Genomic DNA, 12,514 nt, shown 5'->3' on the forward strand with positions numbered 1-12,514 from the left:
GTGAAAAGACGAAAATGCCCTTAAGTTCAAATATGTTATTAATTTTTTTTAGCATCTTAACGACTTCAAATGAAAAAACTCAAAACTAGAAAGTTGTAGATCTCGTCGAGATCTATAATTTTCATATAAATTTTTTTTCATTTAATTTCGTAAAAAAAATATAATTTAATATGATTAATATATCTTAGAAAAATTATATTATTGTTTTGCAAAATTAAATGAAAAAAAAAATTTATATGAAAATTATAGATCTCGACGAGATCTACAACTTTCTAGTTTTGAGTTTTTTCATTTGAAGTCGTTAAGATGTTCAAAAAAAAATTAATAACATATTTAAACTTAAGGGCATTTTCGTCTTTTCACACCTGCGGTTTAACGGCGTTAGAGCCCAAACTGACGGAAGTGGCATGGATGACACGAAAAAGTTGGAGTAGTGGCACTGAAGACCGCTGAATTTTTTCAGGGACACACAAGGAATTACGATCTTTTATAATGGCACACAGGGAAAAGTCTCTTTACGCTGTGGTGTGGTGTCTCGTCTCGGGCGGGGCGGGGGCGTCAAAAGGGCGTTATTTTAATCTTTATTAGTCGACGGCGACGGTGGTGAGAGACGGGAGACACAGAGGCAGGGGGCAGGGCAGGCCGCTCTCAAAAATAAAGCGGGGGGCGAGCTCGCCTGCTCGACCGACGTGCTGAGCTGTTCTTCCGCGCGCTCTCTCTCTATCTCTGGTCTCTGCCTGTGCGTGCCCGCGGTAAATGCTGGCTGGCCTGCCGCGGTGGTGCTTCTCTTCCGGCTATTAAAAGGCCGTGCTTGATGAGTAGGTGATTAAGGTGAGGGAGGAGGGCGACGACGAGGAGAGAGAGCCCGGGTCGTCGCTGCGAGGGTTGGTTCTCCGTGTGTGTGCGCGTGTGACAACACAGAGGTGGTGGTGTCAGTGCGTGCCAATGGCGCCGTCGTGGTGGGGGAGGGACGCGAGGGCCAATGGCGTTAGCGGCATCGGCGGCGGCGGCACGCCCGTGGTGGTGAAGATGGAGAACCCGAACTGGTCCATCTCCGAGGTCGCCGCGTCGGAGGTGGCGGCGCCGGGCTCGCCGGCGGGCACCGGCGGGGGCAAGGCCGGCCGGGGCAAGAACGCGCGGCAGATCACGTGGGTGCTGCTCCTCCGGGCGCACCGCGCCGCGGGCCGGCTGACGGGGGCGGCGTCGGCCGCGCTGGCCGTCGCCGCCGCCGCTCGCCGCAGGGTGGCGGCGGGGCGGACGGACTCGGACGCCGCCCCGGGCGAGAGCACGGCGCTCCGGACGCGCTTCTACGGTTGCATCCGGGTGTTCCTGTTCCTCTCGCTGCTGCTGCTCGCCGTCGAGGTAGCGGCCTACCTCCAGGGCTGGCACCTCTCCCTCGAGGAGGAGGTGGACGCGGGCCTCCAAGCCGTCGACGGTCTCTTCGCCGCCGCCTACGCGGCATGGATGCGCGCCAGACTCGACTACCTCGCGCCGCCGCTGCAGTTCCTCACCAACGCCTGCGTCGTCCTCTTCTTGGTCCAGAGCGTCGACCGCATCGTGCTTTGCCTGGGATGCTTCTGGATCAGGCTCAAGGGGATCAAGCCTGTGCCGCTGGCCGCCGCCGACAAGGAGGACGTCGAGGCCGGTCCCGAGGACTTCCCCATGGTGCTCGTGCAGATGCCCATGTGCAATGAGAGAGAGGTAAGCTAGTCAAGGCAACCTTCAATCGTCCTTCCCCTTCCCTAGTTCCTTTTGTTTGTTGGAATTTTGGGATCAAAAGATTCGTTTCTTGAGTGCAATTTGAGGGGGGGCTTCCTGGGGACTCCTGTCTCTTAGTTTAGTCAACCCAGCACAAATAGAGTGGACGAGATGCATTGGTCTGGATCTTTGACTTGTGTCTCCAATCACAAGTTTGGTGCTTTCTGAAGTTTTAATTGCTTCTGTCCTAGTCGGTACCTTAGATCAACAGAATTTATCTTTTGCATTCCAAAGCTTAGGTTTTCGCGGTTGATATTCGTACTTTCAGCAAAGAGCACACTTCGTTTCCTGGTATCCAAATCTCAGTACGCCTGTTGTCAACCGACCAGTTAATAATTGGCAATGCTAGAGATTGAATGTCAAACTGTAGCATAAATCACAGCTTCCACAAATCTATAGCTTGTGAAGAAGCTGATAGGAGATGATCTGCGTACTATTGCACTTTCTTTGAAACATAAGTCCAATTCAGTTAACATCTTTAACTTGGATTTTGCAGGTGTACCAGCAATCCATCGGTGCAGTTTGCAGCCTGGACTGGCCAAGGTCAAATTTCCTGGTCCAGGTGTTGGATGATTCTGATGATGCTACCACTTCGGCACTTATCAAGGAGGAGGTGGAGAAATGGCAGCGAGAGGGCGTGCGCATAGTTTACCGGCACCGGGTGATCCGGGATGGCTACAAGGCGGGAAACCTGAAATCAGCCATGAACTGCAGTTATGTGAAAGATTATGAGTTTGTTGTCATCTTTGATGCTGATTTCCAACCACAAGCGGATTTCCTGAAGCGCACTGTGCCCCATTTCAAGGTTTGGCTCAATTGTACAATGGTAGCTGCTGTACCTGACAGTTAGTCCTATTAGATATATTTTCTGAGAATTTGAGTGTGCAATTTCCAGGGAAAGGATGACGTCGGGTTGGTTCAGGCAAGATGGTCTTTTGTAAACAAGGATGAGAACCTGCTGACCAGACTTCAGAACATAAATCTTTGCTTCCACTTTGAGGTGGAGCAGCAGGTGAATGGGGCATTTCTCAACTTCTTCGGGTTCAATGGCACCGCAGGAGTGTGGAGAATTAAGGCACTTGAGGAGTCTGGAGGATGGATGGAGAGGACAACAGTGGAGGATATGGACATAGCTGTTCGAGCACATCTCAAGGGGTGGAAGTTTCTCTTCCTAAACGATGTTGAGGTATTGGCCAGTATTCGCTGCTGCTTAAGCAGAATATGCCTTGCGTAAAGACATGATAACTTAACCTGTGTAACTTCTCTTTCAGTGTCAGTGTGAATTGCCAGAATCCTATGAAGCATACAGAAAGCAGCAGCACCGGTGGCACTCAGGTCCCATGCAATTGTTTAGGCTCTGCTTTGTGGATATAATAAAATCTAAGGTACGGCACTTTTTTTGTCTGTAGGCACGTTGTGAAAGCTAAAATGTTTGGAAAAAGTGTTAAGCATGCCCAGTAAAATGTATCTTATTTACAACGGCCTTTCCCATTATATTATTTGGTTTCATAGGAAAAGCCACAAAATGAAGTAATTACTATGAAGCGTCAGCTACATTGTTGTAATAACAATGTAAAACATCAAATTAGAATCTGATCTTTCAAGTAGTTGCTATGCTTCTCTTGCCTTTATGCATCTTCTTTTTTCGGTTCATTTGAATCGTTTGTTTAGTCTACCATAATTTATGAGTCCATTGTGGTTTGTCTTTTATTCTTCACATTTGAGCTTTTCTGTTCAAGCTTGCACAGTGTAGGCATAAGGTTATTGGATAGCTGACCTGATGTTGCTGCTTACTTTCTACTGCAGATTGGATTCTGGAAGAAGTTCAATCTCATATTCCTTTTCTTCCTCCTCCGGAAGCTCATCTTACCCTTCTATTCATTCACTCTTTTCTGTGTCATCCTTCCCATGACAATGTTCGTTCCTGAAGCTGAACTCCCTGCATGGGTAGTATGCTACATTCCAGCAACAATGTCCATCCTCAACATCCTCCCGGCCCCAAAATCTTTCCCATTCATTGTTCCATACCTTCTGTTTGAGAACACCATGTCGGTTACCAAGTTCAATGCCATGATTTCTGGTCTGTTCCAGCTCGGTAGTGCCTACGAGTGGGTTGTCACCAAGAAATCAGGTCGTTCTTCTGAGGGCGATCTCCTAGCCCTCGTTGAAAAACACTCCAAGCAACAAAGAGTAGGTTCTGCACCCAATCTTGACACACTAACAAAGGAGGAGTCAAATCTTAAAAAGGACACCAAGAAGAAGAAGCACAACAGGATCTACAGGAAGGAACTCGCACTGTCCTTCCTTCTGCTAACAGCAGCCGCCCGCAGTTTGCTGTCTGCCCAGGGCATCCATTTCTACTTCCTCCTGTTCCAAGGGGTCTCATTCTTGGTTGTCGGCCTTGACCTAATTGGCGAGCAAGTGGATTTATAGCTATGAGGAGTATAATGGGTTATTTTTTTTGCTTGAAGAAATCTTCGCAAGCATCAAAGGGCTCTTTGCAAAGGGAAGAGCGTCGCCCCTCTTTGATGCTTACACGAGGAAAACCTTGGTCCCTGTTCCAGGGGCCAGAAGATTCACCAGAGATACTGAAATGCGGAGCTGTAGATAGGTATAGTTTGGGTTTAGCCTGTGAGATGCTTTTATTCTTTCAGGTTTCGATTCTTTTGTAAGAATATTTGTCCCTGGACGGGCTCTTTTCTCTTTCTTTTTCTTTTTGATGACAGACCTTACCTTCAAATGAAGATAATACTTGTGTTCACCGTGTATTCTGATCAATCAATCAATTACCATGATTATTGAGGTACATCTCCTAGAAGTAGTATACTGTGAAGGGCAAATGGTGTGGCTCACAAATGGAGCCTGTTGAAGCCCCCCCCCCCCCCCCCCCCCCCCCCACACCCAAAAAAAAAATGCCGTGTTCCATCTTGCTACATGCTGTCTTTTTCTTTGGCCTCATCATGTGCGTTTAGCAGGGATATGTTTGTTTGCGTGATGAATTGTCCCCATCCTTGAAAAGGACAGCAATCCATGAGTGTGTCCCTCTGTTTGCAACAATCCATGTGGAAATAACGGCCAGTTTGGCACAGCGACGTTGCGAGCTGTTTTATTTGCCAAACATTTATTTTCAAAACAGTTTCATCTATTAAGTTGTTTTTCTCCCATTCTAACAAAAGCATGAGTTGGGATAAGCTGAAAAAAAGTATATAAGCTCTCTCCCTCATTTCTCTCTCCCATCCATGTATGAAGTTGTTTTGACAAACAGTTTTTGCAAAACAGATCTGCTTTACCTAGAAAGTTACTCATGAAGTTGTTTTTTTAAAAAAAAAACAGCTTTACTAATGAAGTTGAGTTGTGCCAAACAGACCCTAAATAGGAAATGCTAGTAACTAGTCGGCTCGTTTGGCCTGTCGCCTGATGGCGCTTGCCCTCCTAATCTTCCAATTGGCGACCTGACATCATGAATTTTTATTAGTAGCTCTCAAGTGACAAACACATCTGCTGGGTTTTATTATTAGTGGTTTCTGCGGACCAGCTGCTGTATTTTCCTTTGTCCTTTTTACATGGCTTGGCTGGCAGTTCTGGCTTCTGGGCACTTGAAGATTGGGAGGGAGGTGGGGACGGATGGTCCATCGGTTTGAGTGTTTGGGCAGGTTCAGACTGACTGAACCGAGGTTTCAGTTTTGGTTGGGCAGTAGTAGGACTCTCCAGTCTTCAGCTTCTCCCGCTTTCGCTTCCTCCAGAAGAACAAAGAGCTATTACTAGCTTCTAAAATTCTGTCTGTTCGCTTGTTAGTTTCAGCCAGCCCAAATCAGTCAGCCAACAGTGTTTTCCTCTCACAATAAACCAGCACCAGTCAGCCCAAACCAGCCCAGAAACCAACCAGCGAACAGGCCATTGTTACACTGGTTCCACATTTCGAAGCGATTAGCTCCATAGGAAACCGTATCAGCTTTTACAAGTCGCTGTTCCCGGCTAGAATGTGGAATGTGGAAAGAGAAGAATCGGGTGCCAAATGCAGGCAGCGCACATGGCTCCGACTCCAATCCTGCGAGGAAAGAGGACAGAGACCCTCCCGCAACGTCCCCATCGCGCTCGAGATCTCGGACATAATCAGACACGCTTTCCCCGCCGGATGATAATCCCCATATAAACAGGTCCCTATTTTGCCCGTAAACAAGCTCGAGTTCCCGGACGGCGACGTGCCATCCGCCAGTGACACTCGCGCTCGCACGCCGGCACGCGCGTGGATGCCGCCGCGTGAGACGGTAAAGCCGGTACAGAGTACGTACACGCATTTGGGACTTGGGAGCAAGAGCACGGCGTGTACCGTCCGTGCCCCCCGTTTTTTTTTTTGAGCCGAACGCAGCAGCAGGTGCCCGTGGCCGCGGTTTTTGGCCGGGGCAACTGGACGTGCCCGTCCCGTCCCATGTGCGTGCCCAGTTTGACTGCACCTGCACGCGCCGTCGTCAGGTGCGGATTTGGTGCGTGCCGCGGCCCGCGCACCAGCTCCCTCGCTACTGCGCGTGCGGCCTCACATGGGCTCCATCCAGAGTTCCAGACCGCTCTGCCGACCAGTCAGTCACCGGTGGATGGTCTCACGTCAGACGGAAACGCTCGCAGCCGCAGGGCAGGCACAGGCAGCACGCCGCACCTACGGCCGGCAACCTGCGTGCGCGAGACACGCTGAGCGGAACGGATGCCGATGCGATGCCCTGCCCTGCGCCCCTGCCCGGTGGGTCGGTCGCTTCACTCACTGCATGACTGGACAGTGAAAGAGAGACCGACGCTGGCTGCCGGAATTGGCCCGGCACGCGGGCGGCCTCCGCCGAAAGGCGGATGGTCCCGTCGCTCCCTCGCCCCGCCCGCCCGCGCCCACCTGACTCGACTCTGCCTCTGCCAGCGCGGTTGCGAACATGGCACGCTACGAGCGCCATCCGCCGTTCCCCTCGGCGCGTCCCCTCGCCTCACCGCGGCCGGGCGCCCGGTGTGTCCAAGCCGACGGACACTGCTTGCTTCGCGCTCGCCGTTGCGTGGTTAACGTGCTGTCAGGACTCAGGACCAGCAGACGTCAGATTCTGGCTATGTTTCAGATGGGGAAAAAAAAGAAAGGCTTGAATGCTTGATGCAGCCCAGAATCAGCAAGGCCACGATAGCTTTGCCGAATACCGACTGCAAATATCATGAGTAGACAGTTGCCAATCTTCATCAAGATCAGCTATTCAGATCTCAATTATTTGCTTGCATGGAATGAACCAGCCGCCAGCGACAACGAAACTCAGATCGACATAGTAGTAGTAGACTAGTAGGTTTACACAAGGCCCAACCGGGAGCGCTCTCTATGTACATATAAACTACAGGACGGGGCCAATAATACAGATGCAGTACTTGCCATTAGCACTAATAACACGGGCGGCAAGAGACATGCTTATTATTACGATTCCACATCAGGGGGTATCCGAGACCGAGCAACTGCTTGGATTCATTACTTCCGGACTCTAATAATAACAAAGCAATGATCTTTGGATGTGATCTCGGCCCTACTACTCCAATGAAGCCAGCATGTGGTTGCGCGGAGTGTCGAGGATCATCATGATTGTGCGCCAGGACCAGACTACGAGCTTACCTTGCCAACTTGGCTATTGCCTATTGCCCATCCCTTCTATTCCTATCAGCATCGTCCTCGTCGTCCTCCAGATCACTGAATGATACGTCCTCCTCCTGTCCTAGTGAAGCTCTGTTGCCTGCCTGGACAACCTCGTCGGTAGGATCGTCATCAGGCCATTCATCGACTTCCTCTTCGTCAGTCTCAAAGCGAAGCTTGGACTGGACGGGTGAAGTCTTGCTCTCCTTTGTCACTGCCAACTCTTCCTCAACCACTGACTTGTCAACCATTTCCACTTCAGTGGTTGAAATTGGGAATTTTTCGGACACGATTTCGGGCATGATATCAGAAGAAGGTTCTTCAAACGATGATTTCTCTGGAGTGTCAGCTTTATCTCGGATGATTGAAGGTTGAATCACCTTCTCTTCAGGAGGAGCAGAGGATGCATTCGAACTCTCTGATGATTCACCAGGAACCTTGGATCCCCGCTTATTCTGAGACTGTAAACTTTGCAACAACTGCTCCCTTGCTTCTAGGATCTGTGTAGATAACAAGATCATTAAGGTCCCTTATAAACATAGGTGGAAACAAAGTAAAAGTGTGGCGCAAAAAATGAAAGCTAAGGAAAGAAGCAGACTGTTGTTCTACAACATGCAAAGCAAAACTGTAACTAGCTGGTAAAAGTTTACTTATTTATTTACTGACCCTCTCATCCTTGGCAATAGGCATAGCACAGAAATCCATAATTATATAAAAAAAATTGGGTCACAAGAGATAGATATACTATGGATGATCCAGGATAATACCTGTGGCGTTGAAAGAAGTTCAGCATCTTGCTTGTTGAGTTTCGAGTGCAAAAGCACAAAGTAGATCTTCCAGAAACATGCTTCAGTCATATCAGTAGAGCAAATCTGAACCTTTAAATCTGATAAGCCTGGCACAAGGTGCTCTATAGACAGCGCATGCACGTATTGAGCATCTGACAGTTCAAAATCTGAAGAAAGAAAGAAACTGTGTAAGATACAATGATGGGATAAAGGAAATTAATGAGGTCCATTACACAAACTTTGATTGCATTTTGGAAAAAAAAAGATACAGCCTCAGGTGAAGCATTCAAGGATTAAAAATCTAAGGAAGATATGAGTAAACAGGCAAACATAGGACATAATCTACTTATTCCAGAAAATATTGACAACTGCAACACAAATCATATAGCAATGGAATTTGTTCCTGTGATCAATAAAACACAAAGCACTCATGCAGACAACAAATTTGTTGAAAGGTACTCCCTGCTCATGGAAATAGTATTACATATTACATATCATAATGCAGGATGCAGAACCATAATTTGATGATTTGATCCGTTAACATTTTAATTATTTCTCATCCATAAATTATATGCTTCCCAACCTGATTTTCAAAGAAAGTTGTACTTCCCATCAGGTTACAAAGTACTGTATTAAGGCATTGTGCTCCTTAAACCAGAGCCCTAGGGAGATTGGTACCACATTCATTCTATGAAGCAAGTAGTGATGCTTACAAAATTAACTTTGTTTGATCAATCAAGTTCTAACCACAAAAGGATATTTAACAAGCTTTTAATATGTGAATTACATGCTGTACATTACGCTGTCCAGATTGCAAACTTAATCTTTTCCTTTCAACTTTTGTTATACAAAGCGAAAGTAGAATAATATAGGCTAGCAGGTATAAGCATACAACCAATATAGGTAACCCATAACTGTAACACTTAACTACTCAAGCATGATTGCATGATGATATTTTTCAATTCCAGAGTAACAGCCTAGACCTATTTAACTACTTCCATAGAACTAAACTAGTCAAGTGAACCAGGCCATTCTCAGAAGTGAGAACTAAACGATATATTGCTAGCTCAAAGCAAACAATCTCAGATAAAAAGACCCAGTTTCTGGGTCATGGCAAAACTAACTCAACAGCCTAGTACCAGTAACCAAATACAGAATACATCAATGTTCACTGTCCATAAAAAAAAATTATTAGAAAACCTATGCACTATATCAAAGCATTCCAAGTTCCAACATATAAGAAATTATGGGTACTTGAATATTCATCAAAGGTCAATTACAATGTGAAAGTTCCAGAAACCTAAGTCTAGAAGGTTTCAGTTACATCCAAGCATGCTATTACCAATGATGTTAGAAGAAATTCAGAACGTCCATAGGTAATTCATACTATTGTTTAAAATATGTAAAGAATTGTGATGTTAAACTAAAAGCCAAACAAAACTGAAGCATCTACCACTCTTATACCCTCTCTTCCCCCAGTAACATAAAAAATCTGACCACACAAAAATCAATTAAAGCCAAGGTGCTAACTTCGGAGTGCCTTTCAACAACCTGGAACGTAAAATTTCAAAACTAATTACTAGTACTCTTTGTCAAGCAACATTCACAAATGTAATCACTACGGGATGCCCTGTTTTGTGCAAAAGATATGCAGAAGTAATTTGTACCACTTAAGAATCAAATCAATGACATACTACAATCCAATAAATGTTTTTTTCTAGGAGTATTTATTTACGAGGAATGGCAGGAGCAACCCCCCTCGTTAAAATTAAGTGAAAGCATCTAACATCATTAATTATCTTTCAAAAATCAATCATTAGTTCTGAACCAAGTTTCCCCGCTCCAATCGCTTCCCTTCCGCGTCAATAGCGACCAAATGCTGAAGTAGAGTATACATGTACGGATGGCGCTCCATTTCATCAAAATGCACTGTAATTTTGAAAAATCACTCCACTAACAGGCCCCTAATTCATACCATCTGCGTAGCGCTCGCTGATGAAGAGGGGGAAATCGAGCCATGTCTCGGGCCGCGTGGAGATGTGCCTGACGAACACCACCACCTCCTCGGTGACGCCCGGCACGGGCTCCCCCTCGTCCGCCTCCCCTTGCCCGAACGGCAGGAGCGACGAGGCGATCTTGGAGATCTCGGCCACGGCCAAGTTGTTCTGCAGCATCGAGATGCCGCTCCGCACCCTTCCGCCTATCTCGGCCAGATCGCTGCGGATCCCCGCAATCCGGGGGGACAGCACCGCGGCCTCCTCCCCATCCTCAACCCCCTCCTCTTCACCTTGTGCCGGAGTCGCGGCGCGCGGGGTGGAGGCCTCCGGTGGGCTCGGGGGCGGTGCGAGGAAGGACGCGACGCCCCAGAGGCGGCGGGTGAGCGTTTCAGTGAGCTCGGAGATGTCGTCCTTGACGCCGCGGCTCGGCGTGCCGGGCTGCTCGGGCTCCCCGGCCACAGGGCCCAGGTTAGGGCTGCGGTCGCGCGGCGAGGACTCCTCCTCCTCCGGCCCTGCCCCGCTCTGCGCGGAGGCGGGGTCGGAGTCGGCCTCGTCGGCGTCGGAGCCGCGCGGCGAGGAGAGGGTGGCCGTGATAGAGCGCGCGAGCCACGACATGGCGCGATGGAGCGGGTTGGGTTGGGTCGGCCGGTCAGGTCATGTCAGTCGATGAAAAGGGTAAAACCTGGTACGGTACCGTGCCCCTACATAAATCGCGGGACGCGTGCAAGCTGGGCGAAATTCGTCCTATTTTTTACAATTTAATTTTTTTAAAGAAAATTTACGTTGGGTCCTGTAGACTTAAAACTTTCTTTGAATCCTAAGATGGCGCCACGGCTCACGAGGCGCTACGCGTTGAGGTTGAAGACCAGATAATAATACGACGTAGCTCGGCATCGTGAGGTCTGGCGCCGACCTCGGCTATACCGACCTCGCCTAACACTGGTCTGCACCTCGGCTATACCGACCTCACCTAGCAATGGTCCGTCCGCGCGGGGCTCGATGCGCTGCTCCTCGGTAATCAGGCGCCAAAAGACGCGAGAGACGCGCCTGCTGCCTGTCGTCTAGCTCTGGCACCGCCGCGCTCCGCTTCTCCCGTCCTTGTGCCGCGCAGGGCACGGGCGCCGCGGCTGTGTGCCGCGTGCGCGCACCCACGTGAGCACGTGTCGCGCAGTGTGTGCCGGCCCCGCTGCAATTAAGTGCGTGTTTAGTTCGTAAATTTTAGAAATTTGGCTACTCTACCACTTTCGTTTTTATTTGACAATTAGTGTCCAATCATGGACTAATTAGGCTCAAAACGTTTATCTCGTAATTTTTAACCAAACTGTGCAATTAGTTTTTTTCGTCTACATTTAATGCTTCATACACGTATCGCAAGATTCGATGTGATGGCTATTATAGCACTTTTTGAGAATTTAGTTGGGAACTAAGGCCCTGTTTAGATTCCAAAAATTTTCAACCCAAAGTGTCACATCAAATCTTGCGGCACATGCATGGAGTACTAAATATAGACGAAAAACAAAACTAATTGCATAGTTAGGTGAGAAATCACGAGACAAAACTTTTAAACCTAATTAGTCCATAATTAGATATTAATTACCAAATAGAAACGAAAGTGCTACAATAGCTAAACAGTAGCCAAATCAAAAAAAAAAAAAACTGGGAACTAAACGCGCCCTAAACCAGCCTTAAAACAAGTCACGTCGTTCGAGGATGCGGCACAGCTGCTCGCTTGCTGGCCGTGCAAGCGCAGCAGCAGCAGTCTGCATCACTGATGCAGTGTGGCCACTGGCCACTGCACAATGCCCAGGATTTTATGTGTTTGAGTGTGGTGCAGTGGACTAACCATCTGTTGGTAACAAGATCGGTGATATTTTGTCACACTTGTCCTCGTAACATGTGGATGAAAACCCAGAGCATCTCTAATAGTTCTAAAAAATCAATTAGTAAATTAATGAGCTTTTAAGTGGCTAAAAAAGTCAGAGTATATCTGTTAAGTTTCTCAAACAGTTTTCATTCCTAAAATATAGAAGATAATTTTGCATCAGGAATCTCGAACTATGTTCAATTTTTAAATCACTCTAACTATTTTTATAATACTTTTCTTTTCTCTTGTATATTTGTATTGGGTACTGTATCATATTCTTTATTCTTCCCAATCTCCTACCACCTTTAGACAGGAAGTGCTTGGTACGGCAGGAATCCGGATAGAAAAAACACATTCCTTCGAGCAAAGCTGTGTGGAACAAAGAATTTTAAAAAATGTTCGTATATAGACAGTATATAGAAAACAACGAAGGACCAAATGCATGATATCATGCGTTTTCCAA

General features: G+C 47.5%; 2 protein-coding genes across 2 annotated transcripts; one reads left to right on the forward strand and one right to left on the reverse strand.

Moving 5' to 3' along the window:
• Window positions 1-633: 633 nt before the first annotated feature.
• On the forward strand, window positions 634-4,524 carry LOC136512990 (probable xyloglucan glycosyltransferase 7). Its single transcript, XM_066506991.1, has 5 exons — window positions 634-1,701; window positions 2,255-2,563; window positions 2,654-2,944; window positions 3,030-3,143; window positions 3,565-4,524. Exons 1-5 carry the CDS (start codon window positions 946-948, stop codon window positions 4,189-4,191), a joined length of 2,097 nt encoding a protein of 698 aa, XP_066363088.1. The 5' UTR covers window positions 634-945; the 3' UTR covers window positions 4,192-4,524.
• A 2,448-nt stretch (window positions 4,525-6,972) lies between these two features.
• Window positions 6,973-10,834, reverse strand: LOC136512855 (uncharacterized). The gene is made up of 3 exons (XM_066506866.1): window positions 10,166-10,834; window positions 8,170-8,357; window positions 6,973-7,902 (listed from the first exon to the last, which is right to left on the reverse strand). Exons 1-3 carry the CDS (start codon window positions 10,800-10,802, stop codon window positions 7,405-7,407), a joined length of 1,323 nt encoding a protein of 440 aa, XP_066362963.1. The 5' UTR covers window positions 10,803-10,834; the 3' UTR covers window positions 6,973-7,404.
• Between the last annotated feature and the right edge of the window lie 1,680 nt (window positions 10,835-12,514).

The sequence above is a fragment of the Miscanthus floridulus genome, chromosome 16 (genome assembly GCF_019320115.1).
Source record: "Miscanthus floridulus cultivar M001 chromosome 16, ASM1932011v1, whole genome shotgun sequence".
NCBI classification, from domain to species: domain Eukaryota; kingdom Viridiplantae; phylum Streptophyta; class Magnoliopsida; order Poales; family Poaceae; genus Miscanthus; species Miscanthus floridulus.